The 17,669-nt window shown below is 44.8% G+C and overlaps 1 protein-coding gene across 2 annotated transcripts in view; it reads right to left on the reverse strand.

Moving 5' to 3' along the window:
• RIBC2 (RIB43A domain with coiled-coils 2) overlaps positions 1-17,669 on the reverse strand; it is a 35,855-nt gene that overhangs the window by 17,918 nt on the left and 268 nt on the right. For both annotated transcript variants that reach the window (XM_077469358.1, XM_077469357.1), the window contains exons 2-4: positions 5,976-6,057; positions 3,649-3,993; positions 1,202-1,320 (exon numbers count right to left, since the gene is read on the reverse strand). In XM_077469358.1, coding sequence (XP_077325484.1) covers positions 1,202-1,320; positions 3,649-3,993; positions 5,976-6,057 — 546 coding nt within the window. The remainder of the gene's footprint in view (positions 1-1,201; positions 1,321-3,648; positions 3,994-5,975; positions 6,058-17,669) is intronic.

Here is a 17,669-nt window from a genome sequence, read left to right on the forward strand (position 1 = left end):
AATATCACAGGATATTCTACTACAGCAGCTGGCTGGACTTTTTATGCTCCATGCACACTGGAGCTCATAGACTGCAGTTTATTGGAGTTTGGGTGTTTTTTTTTTAAAGCCCATAAATTCCACTCTATGTTAGCCTATGTGTCCATGCACACATGGAAGTTTTCATAAACTCATAAACACGCGTTAGTGTTCGGCATTCTATTTTTTCAATGCATTGTGGGAGTTTGGAATGCACTGTGGGATTTTTGGAGTGTCTTCTGTGTATTTTTATTGAAAACGCCCATAAACGCTAATAAACGCTCATAAACGCTAGTACAAAAAAGTTAAAAGCATGTTTTTCAACCAGCGTTTTCTGCCAGCAATCTGGCGTCCAGAAAAAGCTTTTTTGAGCTTCAGTGTGCATGGAACCTTAGAATTTCCAGGCACAAACAGATTATTTGATGTACAAAAATATTCCATGCTTGGAATTTTTCTTTAAGTAAACAAGCCAACATACAGGTATGCATAAACCCTTTTTTTCTTCTCAGGGTAATCTCTAATTTTGTTGACCCCCTGGCAGGGTCATGTTAAGCCTGAAAAAAATATAAATATATGTCCAGTCTTACAGGTTCAATGTCATATAAGAATTTAGGAGTCCACACGGTTGGGTACTTACACTAAGCCCCTGTACACACGGTAGGAGATTTCGACAACCAAATCCGTCGGATTTTGTCCGAAACTGTTGCATACACACGGTCGGACTAAGTTGTCGAAAAATCCGATCTTTCAGAACGTGATGACGTAATTTTGTTACGATGGGACTACATTCAGGCTAGTAGCCAATAGCTTTGATGTAGGAATTTGATCTGAGCATGCGTGGCACTTGGTCCGATCAAAATTCTCTACACATGATCGGAGTATGTCCGATCGAACCAGTTGGTCGGGAAATATTTCCAACAAGTTGGAAATTTGGGTCCGACGGATGTGCATACCACACGCAGTCGGATTATCCGACAACACGGTCCGATAGGACACATTCCGACGGATTCTCAGATCGTGTGTACAAGGCTTAAGGCTGAATCTCTTTCTGATCGGTGCAAATGGACCACATTGAGACATTGAGTAAACTCGCCATATACAATGATGCAGAACAAAAGAGGCCAAGCAAGAGGACAGAACAACTTTTTTCTTTTTTTTTTTTTACTGCTTTTATGATATTTACCTGGGCTTTGTTGAATTCCTTTGTGAAAGTACAGACATCACGTCTAGCTTTTTCTTCCATTCTTTGTAATTCCATTGCCTTCTTGTCCAGCTCAATCCTGTGTTTGTCATAGAGACCATCTACAAGGAGCAGAAAATAGCTCACAGTAATTATTATCATACAGTCCCAACTTAAGTCTGTACAAATGTTTGGCCAAAAGTCTGGCCAAATGTCGGACATTCACCCCGTGTGTACTGCAGTCGGTCCGACAGAAGCCAGCTTCTTTTGATGGGGCATGACCGGAAAAGGTCTGCTGATCGGCTTCCGATCAGCTCTCTCAGCAAATGGCTAAGAGTGCTGACTGAAGTGTTCTGGAAGGGGGCTCCCCCCATGTCAGTACACAATAGAACAGCAGGGGAGATTGCGGTACCAACATTGGATTGTTAGTACAGCGGCTCCGACCTGAGTTGTCAGTTTTTTTTTCGTTCAGCCTGCTGGGTTGTCACCCAGCTCCTGTAAAGCGCCTGAAAATTGCCTCTCATGCCTTCCCAGTGTGAAAGTCCGAGTGCTTTCACACTGGGGCGGTGCGCGTGTGGGATGAGAAAAAAAAAAGTCCTGCAAGCAGCATCTTTGAGGTGGTGTAGGAGTGCTGTATACAGCGCTCCTACATCGCCCCTGCCAATAGGAATGAATGGGCAGAACTTCTGAATTGCCTGAAAAGCTCTTTGGAAATGCCACAACACGGGCGGTTTTAATCCTCTTTCGGCCGCTTGCAGGGTTTAAAAGCGACCCGCTAGCGACCGAAAATCGCTGCTAAAACTAGCGGGGCTTTACCACTAGCGGACCCGCCACACCAGTGTGAAAGGGGTCTTAGGTGAAACTGTACAAAAGCCTTATTATTTTTGCAAAAAAGGACACAAACCATTAGTGTTTCTTTAAAGAGGAAGTAAACCCTGATGGATTTTTTTCCCTCTTTTGTTCCCTGCTCAGTAAAAGCACTTACCTGCGAAGGAAACCACCTCTTCCTTCCCGGGCTGTGGACTCCGACTCTGTGACTGGCCGGAGTCTCATGGCATCACTCTCACGCATGCATGTGGGATCTGACGGTCACAGCACGGGCCTTATAGAAATGGCACAACCGTGCCCTTTCTTCAGTGCGCATGCGCCGATGATGTCAGCGCAAGTGTATATGGCAAATATCTCCTAAAGGTTTAGGAGATATTTCCAGTACCTATGGGTAAACCTTATAAAAGGGTTACCTGTAGGTAAAAGTGTTATGTAAGGGTTTACCACCTCTTTAACCACTTGCCCAATGGAAGATTTACCCCCTTCATGACCAGGTAATTTTCTTGCGATACGGCACTGCGTTATTTTAACTGGCAATTGCGCAGTCGTGTAACACTGAACCCAAATCAAATTTTTGTGCTTTTTTTCCAACAAATAGAGCTTTCTTGTAGTGGTATTTGAAATATAAAACATACCCCCCAAAAAATGTAGAAAAATCTAATTTCTTTATCAATTTAGTCCAATATGTATTCTGCTACATATTATTGGTAAAAAAATCCCAATAAGCCTATATTGATTGGTGCGCAAAAGTTATAGCGTCTACAAACTATGGGATATTTTTATTTATTATTATTTTACTAGTAATGGTGGCGATCGGTGACTTATAGCAGGACTGCAATATTGCGTCGGACAAATAGGGCACCTAACACTTTTTGGAGACCAGGGACACTAATACAGTGATCAGTGCTAAAAAACATGCACTGTCATTGTACTAATGACAATGGCTGGGAAGGGGTTAATATCGGAGCCATCAAAGGCTTAATTGTGTGCCTAGCTTGTGCTTACTCACTGCGTGGGAGGTGATTTGACTAGGGGAAGGAAAAGATCCATGTTCCTGCTTTGCAGAAACACAAGATCAATACCTTCCCTTCTGACAGAATGGCAATCTGTCTTGATTACATGGCAGATTGGCATTCTGCCTCTGTACTGTGTAATCGGCGGATGATGGCGGACATCAAGTCGTCGGTACCCGCCACTGGGCTCCTGGTGTGTATGATCACAGTGTAAGCGAATCACCAGCAGTGTGCACCCCAGACCTGAAAGTGTCAGATCACAAACTAGGTACGTAGGCACGTGATCTGAAACAGACCGGCCATCCTGCCATAGTATATGTAGGGTGGGCGGTCCACAAGAGGTTAAATGCCGATATACCCCCACGGGGGCAGGTCTTTGATGCTCTGGGTATCCATGAACCTAGAAGGGGACCAGCACTGGATCATAGGGTCATATTGTAGCAAGACCTGTTTTTATTTTACAGGTATATATTAATTTCTCAAAAATGTTACAAAGCTGCAGTTGGGCTTTAATCAAGGTGAGTGAGAACATGATGGCAACATAATTTGAAATTCACCAGTATTCTTTTGAAAAAACAAAACAAAAAAAAACACAACCCCAAATCTTACCAGCAAGCCTCTTGTCTTCTAATGCTTTTTGTTGCTCCCTCTGTTGCTGGAGAGACCATTCCCTAAGCTGCTCTTGCTGTGCTTTCCTTCTGGTATGTTCTGTTAAATCCTCTCCCAGAAGCTTCTGCACCCCAGAAACAGTGCAGCGAGGATCATCATCAGACACCCGCGCTGGCAGATCTTTCTTTAAAGCCTGTGGATCATATAGGTCAAACTCCCTGCGGTTTTCTTTTTGCTGTAAGCAGAGTCTAAACTCATTGATGGCTTTGTTTAGATTTTGGATGTCTTCCTTTTGTCGGTCATCCAATAAGCAGGTGATCTTGTCATTCTGTACCATCTGTGCATCTAAAAATGAAGAATATCAATGCAGCTAATTTTTATTTTATTTTTTTGACAGAAGTGGCATTAAAGTTGCAACTGCGGCTAGGGCAGACTATGCAGCTGGTGATGCACTAAGCAGCATTGAACGCTTCATATAAATATGGGCAGCTTCATAGGCCAACAGAAATGTGCAGGAGCTGGAAGGCCTGATGTTGACTTTAGCATCTTAAAGCAGAACTCCGAAAGAAAAAAAAAAAATTTACTTCTCTTTTTTTACTTTTACTCATGCCCTAAAATAACTCATGCTCTCCATATGTTTACTTAAAGATATTCCACAGCCATATCATACCACAATGTTTACATCCTTCAGGCAAATCTTCTTTGCTCTGTTTTGTGCTTTCACAATCAATCCCCATAGACCTCTAGGGACAACCAGTGTCTCCAAATTTCCCCAAAGGATTTAAACACTGCACCAGACTGTAGCATACAGGTAAATACACTATATTGTCAAAAGTATTGGGACAGCTGCCATGGATGAGCGAATTCTGATGTCGACCCGATAGAACAGCTTTGGGATAAATTAGAGCGAAGACTGCGAGCCAGGCCTTCTCATCCAACATCAGTGCCTGACTTTACAAATGCACTTCTGGAAGAATGGTCAAACATCCCCATAGGCACACACCTAAACCTTGTGGACACCTTCCCAGAAGAGTTGAAGCTTGTATAGCTGCAAAGGCTTGGCCAACTTAATATTGAACCCTACGGACTGGGATGCCATTAAAGTTCATGTGCGTGTAAAGGCAGGTGTCCTAATACTTTTGACAACATAGTGTATATTTGCAGGGCGTGAGAGAAGGAGGATGGGGTGATGGGGCAAAAAGGATAAGAGCAATTGCTTTGTTTTTTTGTATAAAAAAATAAAAAGGGAAAATGAGTCTTAGATCCAGATTTGATACAAAGAGGATCTTTTCATACCAGTGAAAGGTGGTCCCAAATATTAGCTTAAAGTAGAAGTTCACCCAAAACCTTACTAACACTAAACCTACTCGCAGCCACATTTTAAAACAAATCTATCTAGCCCTTTAAAGAAGAAATCGCTATACATACCTTTTCTGAAGCTGATCTGGTTTGGTCTCCAGAGGTGGATGCTGTGTGCAGGAGGCAACCAACAACAGCTGGGGAATGCCTGGGAAGTGACATCACTCAGAGTTACTATAGAACTTCCGTTGTCGGCTGCCTCTCCCGGACATGCCTACACACTGAAGCCACCGCTGACAGCTCAGAGTGGGACCGGACCAGAACGGCAGCAGAAAAGGTATGTATAGCAATTACTTCTTTACAGGGCTAAATTGATTATTGATTTATCTAAATCTATAGAAACATAAGGATGCATTCACACTTCCAAATGCACCCGTACTCTCACTACACGCAAGAACCCCATAATAACTGTGAGATGCAGCCCCATGAAAAGCAATGGGAGGCTGCTGGCTTCCGCAGCTAACTGCGGCTACCCACATGTAATCACTCATGCAGCAATCACATACGAATGATTGGTCCTGCGGGAGCCTGTCATTGATTTCCATGGGGCTGTTTCTCGCAGTTAATCGTGGGAACCCCTGCTGGGGTTCTTGCATGTATTTGGGATGTGGATGCATTTGCAAGTGTGAATGCACCCTAAGAGAGGTAAGACAGCAGACAGAAAGGAGGAGAGACATAGAAGAAGTGAAATAGGAGACCAGAAACAACCTCACCTATTATAATCATGGTATGCTACAGGCTAAAATTCAATCTAGGTGCCTGGGGTGCAATAGGTCATTTAGGATGCTGGGAATGCCCCTGTCCTAAAGATAAGAAAGGATAGGTTTCCAATCTCCAGGACACTGACCGGGATCATAAAGCTTCCTACCTTATACAATTGTGAGGGGTCTGAAACAGAAGCAACTAAAGATTTATCCATCCATCATACAAGAGTTCTGGTGTCACGCACACAAATGTCATTAACTAACCAAATGCCTCTTGTCGTTTGTTGTCCGTCTCCTTCCTGGTTTTCTTATCCTGTATTTGGTGACGCAAAGCATCCTTATCAACCTAAAGGATATTAAAACATAATTCTGTTATACTCTATTACAACCCAAAATAACTGGACTGATGACATGATCATAATGCAATTCCATTTCACACTGTACAAGTATAATTTGTTACACCTCCAGCCCTTACTCGAGCATGCAATTAGATTTAGTATAGTATTATAATACAATCTTGTTGTAGTCCAGTACAGAAGTGTGCCAATTTTTTTAAAAGCCCACCTGAACTTTTAGTTTATCACCCAAGTACATTCCAGGTGCAACCAAACAAAAAAAGCAGCCACAGCCTGGAATAGAAAAACCTGTCCCCTGCCAGCATGCTGCAGAAAAGGACCCTTGCTCTATGTGTGTGTAGGACATGTGCAGAGAGAAAACTGCTCCTACACAGAGTGCAAAGGTCCTTCTCTGCATCATACTGGCAGGAGACAAGCTTTTCTACTCAGGCTACGGCTGCACACTAAACAAAATAAACTGCAAGGTGTTGAACACCTTTTTGTTTTGATGGACCTGGAATTCAGCTGGTTTAACCTGAAAGCTTAATTGTGCCCAAAGGTGTCAGTGTGCTGCTAATTCATGTTCCAAAATGTTTTGCATCTTCACAGAATCCTATAGAAGAAATATAGTTTTGTTGAGCTAGGAAACCAAAAATGAAAGTGATTGTAAAGACTCGTTTAAAAAAACAAAAACAAAACAACAACCCCCCCCCCCCCAAAAAAAAAACATGTTATACTTAGCACCTCTGTGCAGTTGGTTTTGCACAGAACAGCCCGGATCCTTCTGTTCTTGGGTCCTTCTTTGCTGCTCCTGGCCCCTCCCTCCTACCGAGTGCTCCCTCAGCCAGCAGCTTTCTATGGGGGGCACCCGAGTCGAGTTTGAGCTCCGTGTATCCATTCAGACACGGAGCCCCGACCTGGCCTGCCCCCTTTCTCCCCTGATTGGCTGACTGTCTTTGACCAATGGCACCGCTTCTGTGTCTCCAATCAGGAGGAGTGTCCCGGAGGGCTTAGACATTTGTGGGCAATGCTGGAGAGAGAAGGGACTCAGGTAAATATTAGGGGGTACTGGGGTGGCTGCTACACACAAAAGTTTTTTTTTTAACTTAAAGCGATGTTCCACCCAAAAGTGGAACTTCCACTTTAAGCACTCCTCGCCCCCTTACATGCCTCATTTGGCATGCCATTTTTTTGGGGGGGTGGGTACCTTCTTTTTAGAGGGACTTCCTGGCCCACTTCCTCCTTCCGCTTCTCGGCCGCCTAGGAGGCTCCTCCTCTCCCCGTAGGCAGCCCCTGCCTCCCTGCAATATTCTGGGACATGTCACAGGTCCCAGAAGATTGCCTGGCCAATAGCAGAGTGCACCGCGACTCTCACATGCACAGTCTGCGCCCAGCCGTGAAGCCATAAACTATCATGGCCAGGTGTCCGCAGTTGCTATGACAGCGCCATGGAGAGGAGGGGGAGTGGAAGAGGCTCCGGGCACCATGGGACAGGCGAGTGTCTGTTTATTAAAAGTCAGCAGCTACACTTTTTGAAGCTGCTGACTTTTAATAAACTAAAAAAATGGGAGGAACTTCGCTTTAATGCATAAAGATAAAAAAAACTTCTGCCTTTACAACTTCTTTAACTGGGAAATCTTTTGTGGTCCCCACAAGAAGTTCATCAGGATGGGCACCAGGGATGTACTGTTCTCTGGATTACAAAATAGTTCTCTGCTACCCTCTGCTGGTCAAATTCATTTTTTTATTTTGCAATTTTGCAGCACTCAGTTGCTTACTGGTAAGCACTCCCGTCTTGTACCACACTCCAAAGACACGCTGGTAGATTATTTGGCTTTTGTCCAGGGCTGGGTGCGATTTGGGTGCAGCATGATTGACTTCAATTATTTATTTATTTTAGGTACTTATATAGCGCCGTCAATTTATGTAGCGCTTTACATATACATTGTACATTCACATCAGTCCCTACCCTCAAGGAGCTTACAACCTAAGGTCCCTAACACACATTCATACTTAGACTAGGGCCAATTTAGACAGGATCTGATTAACCTACCAGCAGCATGTCTTTAGAGTGTGGGAGGAAAGCGGAGTACCTCAACGAAACCCAAAGTCCAGGCAGATGGTGTCGTGGTCGGGATTCAAACCAGCGACCCTTTTTTCTGCTAGGTAAGAGTGCTAACCACTATACCACTGTGCTGCCCAATTAGACTGTGCATTTTTGTAAAAGCCCATCAAAAGTCTGCATGCTTCATCTTTGATGCACTTTCAGAAAACGCACAGTCTAATAGAAGTCAATGGGACTGCATCTAAAACTGTGTGTAAAATGCTCATACAAGCCGTCTTCAGGAGGGGTCAGTAAAAAACATCTACAAGCGTGAATATAATTTCATAAATGAGCAGTTATAAACAGATTTCAAAGGTAATTAAAATTTAGGCTTAAGTGTAACAAACACTTGAGAGACAATGATTAGTCTTGGAGAATCTTTAAAATTATAAATGGCTTACCAAAGAACGGCCCTGGAGGTGCCACGCAGTACTCACCCCCCCCCCCCCCCCCAGGGCGGACACGGAAGACATTATGAGCATAGAAAACCATAGTTGAAAATAAGCAAGGTGACAATGGGTCCGTGTTGGTAACTATGGACATACTAAACAAATAGGGAAGTACAGAGGGGCGGAGGGGAAGGAAAGAACAAGTCTCTTCTCCCTTCTCTTCTTTCATTCCTTGTTCTTTTCCTCTCTCTCACCCATCTCACCCCCCCCCCCCCCCGTACTTCCCTATTTGTTTGTTTGGTATGTCCATAGTTACCAACATGGACCCGTTGTCACCTTACTTATTTTCAACTATGGCTTTCTGTGCTCATAGTGTCTCCCGTGTCCGCCCCAGGGGAACTACCCATTTCCGGGTGCCTCTTTTGGTACTGCGTGGCGCCTCCAGGGCCATTCTTTGGCAAGCCATTTATAACTTTATAGATTCTCCAAGACTAATCTATCATGCATTGTCTCTCAAGTGTTTGTTACACTTGAACCTAAATTTACTCACCTTTGAAATCTGTTTATAACTGCTAATTTATGAAATTTTATTTACTCTTGTAGATGTTTTTGACTGACCCCTCCTGAAGAAGCGGTGTATACCATGAAACATGTAGAGGATTTCGTCAGGATACACATCTAAAGCCCCGTACACACGAGAGGACTTATGTCCGACAGACTTCCGAAGGAGTTCCGTCGGAGTTCTGCTGGATTTCCGACGGAGTTCTGATAGACTTTTCGGCTGAGCGGACTTGGCCACACACGATCACACTAAACTCCGACGGATTCGAACGTGATGACGTACGACTCGGCTCGAATAAGGAAGTTCATAGCCAGTAGCCAATAGCTGCCCTAGCGTCGGTTTTAGTCCGTCGGAGTAGCATACACACGAGCGGATTTTTCGAAGGGGACCGGGTCCGGCGGAGTTCCTTCGGAAAAATTTGAAGCATGTTCCATATTCTAAAGTCCTTCGGACTTTGGCGAGTCAAAAGTCCGTTGCAGCCCACACACGATCGGATAGTCTGACGGACTCAGTCCTTCGGACTCTGGATGTTGAAAAGTCCGCTCGTGTGTACGCGGCATAAGTCTTTCTTTATTAGGACCCATGTGTCCAATACTTGTCCTCATTACCGTGCACAGTATTGTGTGCACAGTGTATGTACTTTTGTACCAACTGTTTTTAATAATGTCTATTTTCTAATAAATTGTTAAATTTTTCTTTTAACTGGTTCAATTCTTGTGTACCGAGATAGTCCATGACACTCTAGCGCTATAGAGTATGTTTGGAGCAGCTCCAGGCACTTTCCCTCTTTCCAATAATCCTAAAGTGGTTGTATACCCACATTTTTAACTTTTACCTACAGGAAAGCCTATAATAAGGCTTACCTGTAGGTAAAAAAAATATCTCCTAAACCTGTACGGTTTAGGAGATATTCCCCTCGATATGCGCCGCTGACTGCAGCGGCGCATGCGCACAAGGGGTTTCTCGCCGTCAAAATCCGGCAGCAGCCGAGCGGCCGGACTGAAATCTCCCGCGCGCATGCGCGGGAGTGACGATATCGCGGCTCCGGCCACTCACAGCGCCGGAGACGCGATACCCAGAAGAAATGCAGAGGGAGCATGTCAGCTCCCTCGGCGTGGATCGGGCCAGATGTCGGGGCCTCGTTCTAAGGTAAGTATTTCATAATGAGCTAGTATGCGGTGCATACTAGCTCATTATGCCCTTTGCTTTGCAGGTTTAAAAAAAAAAAAAATGTGCGGGTTTACTACCGCTTTAAGGCTTAAATCATCATTTGAAAAAATAACTCTGGCAGTAAAAGGGTTAAAGGACAGCTGTACCTTTCTCTTCCCATAAGGACAGAAAGAAATGCCAACTAGTACACAGGCAGAAATACATTCTGGGTAGAGTGGGGTAAGAAGGGCTAGAACCACAGATAACACTTTTATGTCTGTGTATGCCTCCCTGTCCCTGTGTCTACCACACCACCATTTCTAAGGATTTCAAAGAAACAGGAAGTAATGGGAAAGGTCTATGACAGAAACAAAAACAAATATACATTATCAATAGAATCATGGAAGGCCTGGAACTTCTGACTATGCTTTTATTAATGACAAGCATATTTCTGTCCTTGTGAATAACACCCCCCCCCCCCCCAATTTTTTTGGATGGGTGTCACAAGGACAGGAAATGAGGGAAAATCTCTAAATTGGGGTCACAGAAATAAAAAAACATGCACACCTTTTAAAGCAGAACTAAACCCAACAACTGCTTCCTTGAATAATAAAATGTTACAAGGTACTAGTGTGCTCATGGCAGTTCTCAACCAAACTGTCAACCCATCAAATGTCTAGTGTGACAGCTAGTCACATGTACAGCACCATGACAACTGCAGATCAAACAGAGGCTAATAGGGCCACTTCCATGACTCCAAACTACAGCCCTCCAGCTGTTGCAGAACTACACTTCCCATGAGGCATTGTAAAACTCTGACATTCACAGACATGACTAGGCATGATGGGAATTGTAGTTCCTGAACAACTGACAGGTCATAGTTTGGAGACCCCTGCTGTAGAGGATAGGAGAGTTTAGTTCCACTATAAAGCGGAACTGAAGGGAACAAAAAAACGTACCTTTCCTCCAGCAGCCCCATTCCTCCCTGGCATCTTCTCCTGAGTGCCAGTCTTTGGCTGTCTTCACTGGCCGGCACAGGATGTTGTCACTCCTGCACATGCATAGAAGTCAGTCATTCTAGAAAAACGGGCCATGTCAACACTGTAAGCTGAGCTGTACATGCACAACTCAGATTACATGCCAGAGAGAGGAGCTGCTGCAGTAAAGGTTTTTCACCTTAATGCATAGACTGTATTAAGGTGAAAAACGCAGAGGGTTTAAATCCCTTTAAACTAATTTCCGACCGCTGGCTGTCAAATGACGGCCAGGCGGCAGACCTATTGTGGTCACACCCCCACTGTGCACGGCGCATGCGCGCGTTCACGAGCGAGCTGCGCGTGCACGTCGGTGGCGGTGTGTTTCCCGGGAACACTGCTCGTCACCGACGCTGGTAAACAGCCATTGGCCGGCTGTTTACCTACATGATCAGCTGTGATTGTTTCACAGCCGATCACTTAAATGTAAATAAACCACGGTAACGAGATGTTACAGGGTTCTCCTCCTCACACACCGATCGTGTGCGAGGAGGAGATTGCGGTAACATCTCGTTACCGCTTACAGTGTACACCAATCACACTGAATGCCCCCCCAATAAAGAGGACCTGTCACCACCCCCCATAGTACATGTCACTCACAGTCCATCAGAGTACCTGTCAAAGTCCATCAGAGTACCCGAGTACCTGTCACGGCCCATCAGAGTACCCGAGTACCTGTCACGGCCCATCAGAGTACCCGAGCACCTGTCACGGCCCATCAGAGTACCCGAGCACCTGTCACGGCCCATCAGAGTACCCGAGCACCTGTCACGGCCCATCAGAGTACCCGAGCACCTGTCACGGCCCATCAGAGTACCCGAGCACCTGTCACGGCCCATCAGAGTACCCGAGCACCTGTCACGGCCCATCAGAGTACCCGAGCACCTGTCACGGCCCATCAGAGTACCCGAGCACCTGTCACGGCCCATCAGAGTACCCGAGTACCTGACACAGCCCATTAGAGTACCCGAGTACCTGTTACAGTTCATCTGAGTACCTGTCACAGTTCATCTGAGTGCCCAAGTACCTGTCACAGTCCATATGAGTACCTGAGTACCTATCCCCGCCCTTTAGAGTACCCAAATACCAGTCACCAGGCCATCAGAGAACCTGTCACCAGGCCATCAGAGTACCCGAGTACCTGTCACCAGCCCATCAGAGTACCCGAGTACCTATTTGCAGCCCATGTCTCATATATGTTGGGGTGTTTTCTTTCCAAAATGGGGTCATTTTGTGGGTAATTGCACTGTCCTGGTGCTCCAGGACCTTCAAAAGTGTGATAGGTAGGAATGAAATGAGATGTGTCATTTATGCTCCTAGAATGCCTGAAGGTACTACTTCAATGTTCAGCCTCTCTATATGAACAGGCTGTGCAAAAGTCCTACACATGTGGAATTGCCATACTCGGGAGGAGTAGCAGAATGTGTTTTGGAGTGTAATTTTTGCTATATACATGCTATGTGTTAGAAATATCTTACACAAATTTTCATATTTACGAAACGTGCGCCGGGAACAGAGCAATAATCCCCCATTTACTATAGCGATCTCGGGGCAAGGGAGAATGCAATCTGTGCGCCAATATGGACATGGCGCACGGTATCTTCAATTCCATATTAACAGAAGATGGAGGTGCCCATATTATGGGGTGATGTGAGGAAGTTTAGTAACAACTGCCCAAGTAACAAATATGCACAAAAATAGACTAAGAAAGTAACTTTTTAAGAGAAAGCCTGCAAGTACATTTAGAACTGCGTGAGAGCAATGTAAGCACTGCGCATGTGGCTCTTGCGCTCGTTTAAATGTGTTTGTTCACTGCGCGGCCAAAATCTTAGTAAATGTTAAGCAACGTACATGCAATTAGGTGGATTGAACGGGCACACCTCTAAACTTGATTTTTTTTTTATGCTGGTTCACCTCTGTATTTTTTTAAGGAGATTTGCACACGGGTCATGTTAGCATGTTACGTTGCCAACATGTGACATGCACCTTATTAAAATTATGTATAAAGACTCTCGATCCTCTAAAAAGGGCATTTAATTTCCCGCCTCTAATGCATACGATTTCCTTGGGCTAGCTTTTGCTTTTAAAGGGGAACTCCATTCCCCAATGTGTGTGTGTGTGTGTGTGTGTGTGTGTGTGTGTGTGTGTGTGTATGTATGTATATATATATATATATACACACACACACACACACACACACACACACACACTAGAGCTGCACAATTAAATGTTCTTGTGTCCACCACCATAGAGAAGTTGGGTAGATGCCACACCCAATTCTGCAGGCATAATAATGGTCTAGCACAGGAGTTTTCAAACTACGGCCCTCCAGTTGTTGAGGAACTACAATTCCCATCATGCCTAGTCATATATATGAATGTCAGAGTTTTACAATGCCTCATGGGATGTCTAGTTCCGTAACAGCTGGAGAACCGTAGTTTGAAGATTCCTGATTACTCTAGCATGTCTTGAAAAAAGGTGGTTTTTCATGTGCCTCGTATAATGCCTAAGAAATATCATTAGGAAAATACAAATGGGTCATGGTACATCTACATTCCAAATTTGCCACCTAAGATGATCATGCACTATGCAATCTCATTGGCCAAACTCTGTACAACTCGATATTTAGGCAAATTAGGTAATAGGAAGACGCACTTTAACAATTAATTCAAAATATAGGAACTCAAACAGGCTCTTGCACTAACTCGAATTTATTTAAGATCTAACTGATTGCAGTGTATGGTCACCTTTAGAGATCAAGATCTGAAAATATTAATTTATTGGGTTTAGAAACACTTCTCTGTTCTTTGTAATGTATTGAAAGATTTTGCAAAAAAAAAAAAGGAAGAAAGAAAGAAAAAAAAAATTTCAAAGATATATTAGAAGTGATAGGAATGAGATTAGCATCAAAGGGTTAATTAACTGAAAACACCAACTAATTGCCTAACAAGACACATCCAATGAGATGAAATTAACCAATTGTATTGGGCGTGCGCTTTTATCAATGAGAAAACCACAGTTACCCTAGCACCAGTTGCAGTTTACATATGCGGATATTTATTATCGTTATTTGCGCTTCAAATTGCGGCGGTTCGCAAGTTTAATGAATTACTTTTCCAGCGAACCAATTAATGTATGAACTGGTGCAGTGCCTTCTACTAGCCTGTAAAGCATCAGCAGATGCAGGTCCCCAACAGATCTGCCAGTGTATCTGTGTGCCCGTACATCCCATACAGGTAAGCAGATACAATCTGACAGGAAGAGAGAACCATGGTGCTCCACAGCACTGTCAACAGCCGCAAAGGCTGCTGGACCTCGTCCTTTTCCATTTACAGGACACTGTGAATGAGTTACATGGCTGTTTTTTTTTTTTATTGTGACAGCAGGAGGGGGCAGTAGAGAAGATCCCCGCTAGTTGTCAAATCGGGGCAGTGCACGGGACCAATCTATTCGTAACATATTACACCCTGAATATGGGTGTAAGATGTAATGAAAGATGAACCTATCCTTAAAAAAAAAAAATGCAGGTGAAAGCACAAAACAATTATGTATTCTAAATGCGTAATTGCAGCATTTTACCCTTCCATAGCCATTTCCTCATGGGAAGATTGTAGTGAAAATGTTAATTCACCTTGACAGAAAAAAAATGTAAAGGGTGAACTAAGGGCTGCACGGTGAATGTGCGTTTCTGGTCACCACATGGGAACACGCTGTCCTTTTTGGATGAGCTTGGATGCCATTAATTAAACAGTGCCCCCAAATGCATTTAATAAACACGTGCATTTGTGGCCACTAAAACGCATGGTACCACAGAACCAGTGCAGGTGCAGGCATAATTTTAAAAGTCACACCTGCTGTATTTTTTGCATGCTCCTGCGTATTTGGGAGCCCATTGAAATAAATGGTGAACTAGCCCCAACACTCTACTCCCCATCTTGACCCCCCACCCCCCCCACCCTACCCTCTCCCTACTGTACTTCACGGTTGCTGAGCTATCAGAGCCATCAGCACCACTGCAGCCATTCCTGTGGTCCAGGGATTTTAAATCCTTGTTCTTTTCCCACTTCTCTGTGCAGCACTTCCCGGGAAGGATCAGAGCGATCCTCTGTGATGGTGCTGGCCAATCAGAATTGCAGCACCACCAGACCAGCTTTATGGGCACAGTCAGCTCAGCATCGCTGGAGGTAGATACAGCGGGGACAAGAGGAGGAAGGGGATCCTGAAACATGCGTATAAACAAGATACAATCGTATGTCTCGCTAATTCCTAATGGCACCCTAAACGTGGCTAGCAGGCATGCGTTTTGACGTTTGACAAAATGCACCAAAGCGCATTGTAATAATAATAAAAATGTTTGTTGAGGGTAACGCGCCATGTGTTCCTGCTACGTCTAGTGTGAAAGGGGATTCCATATGTTGATGTGCGACAAATGCAGGAAAATAAATGAACACATGCTTGTTGCCAGGGGTGGACTGGGCTGAGGGGAAGGGTGGCAATTTCCCCCCGGCCGATCTGATTCCCCCCAGAAAAGGGTGCCACAGCAGCAGCAGCTCCACTGTACTCACAGTCACCTGGCCGGCTGAGACCCGTCTGTTCTGCTGCTGGCTGCTACAGTTTGTACTGGTTGCTAGGATCGCCTGGCATCTAGCAACCAGTGAGGTCAGGAGGAGGAAAGAAAGGATGAGGCCCCAGCATTCAGAGCAGAGGAGGATTTAATTTGCCTATTTGGCTCTGCCCACCTCCTCCCTCTATCTTCTCCTGTGTGGCGGCGTTTCATTCGATTTGGAAACCCGACAGAATTTGTAAACGTTACAGCAAGGATACACTGAGAAGGGAGCAAGTGGACATCTTGTTGTACCCACTGGAGTTTCACATTTCACACTTATTTTTAACAGTAAATTAAGCTTATATGGTGAAATACAGTATTTAGAAATCCGTCTGACTGTTTACATGTTGAATTATAAAATCAGAGATGTTCTGTCAGATTAGCAAACCTGTGACATCAGCATGTTTGCCGCTGCTTTTAAAATGAACATCTGCAGTCCGTTGGATTTCTAAATACTGTATTTGACCTTATGAGCTCCATTTACTGTTAAAAATAAGAAGGAAATGCAAATCTCTGGTGGATGTAACAAAATGTCCGCTTGCCCCCTTCTCAGTGTATTCTTACTGTGGAGGAGTGCGGGGTGTAGCAAGATGGCGCCAAAGGAAAATCACTTGATACAAATTCTGACGGGTCGGCTAATCTGACAAAACACCGGCATGTGCCTCAGAGCCTGCCTGAAGGAAGGGAACTGGTCTGTGCCAGGATCAAAAAGAGCACCTCTCAAGAGTTGACCTGCCCGAGGTCAAGTGTAATGAATAAATTACAACATATATGGAACATGTGTGTCATGAAAGCATGAGCAGGCAGCAGAGGAGGTCACATCCTTAGATCTCAGCCAGGGTTCATGCTGGGACTTGTAGTCCTTCACTTTTGGGAATGTGACCCTCCAAAAGTAAAGGACTACAGGTTACAGCATTAACCCGTGAGATTTGAGTCACAAGCTTAGATCTCAGGGGTTCATGCTTGGACTTGTAGTTCTTCACTAGTTTGGGGGGGGGGGGGGGGGTCACATTTTTAGCTCTCAGGGGTTCATGTTGGGACTTGTCCTTCACTAGTTGGGGGGGGGGGTCCACATTCTTAGATCTCAGGGGTTCATGCTGGGACTTGTAGTCCTTCACTAATTGGGGGGCTCACATCCTTAGATCTCAGGGGTTAATGCTGGAACTTGTAGTCCTTCACTAGTTAGGGGGTCACATTCTTAGATCTTAGGTGTTAATGCTTGGACTTGTAGTCCTTCACTAGTTGGGGGGGGGGGGGTCACATCCTTAGATATCAGGGGTTCATGCTGGGACTTGTAGTCCTTCACTAGTTGGGAGGGTCACATCCTTATATCTTAGGTGTTAATGCTTGGACCTGTAGTCCTTCACTGGGGGGGGGGGGGGTCACATCCTTAGATCTTAGGTGTTAATGCTTGGACTTGTAGTCCTTCACTAGTTGGGGGGGGGTCACATCCTTAGATCTCAGGGGTTCATACTGGGACTTGTAGTCCTTCACTAGGTGGGGGGGTCACATCCTTAGATCTTAGATGTTAATGATTAGACTTGTAGTCCTTCACTAGTTGGGGGGACCACTTGACTGGACTTGCCCCCCAAAGCCTAAGGCTGCCAGCCAGCTAAAGATGAAGTAGCGCTGTAATGCATGGACAGGGCCTCTTTGAACGAATAAAACAGATGACGCTGGGCTTGAAATTTGACTTTTGCGTGGAGTGATCCTTTCACTTCCTATGATGAGAACCGGGAAGAGATCTATAGCATCTGGGAACCGGGAGCTAGGGCAATG

Source organism: Lithobates pipiens, unplaced genomic scaffold (genome assembly GCF_037356315.1).
Source record: "Lithobates pipiens isolate NorthernLeopardFrog02 unplaced genomic scaffold, aLitPip1_a1.2 Scaffold_8, whole genome shotgun sequence".
Taxonomy (NCBI): Eukaryota; Metazoa; Chordata; class Amphibia; order Anura; family Ranidae; genus Lithobates; species Lithobates pipiens.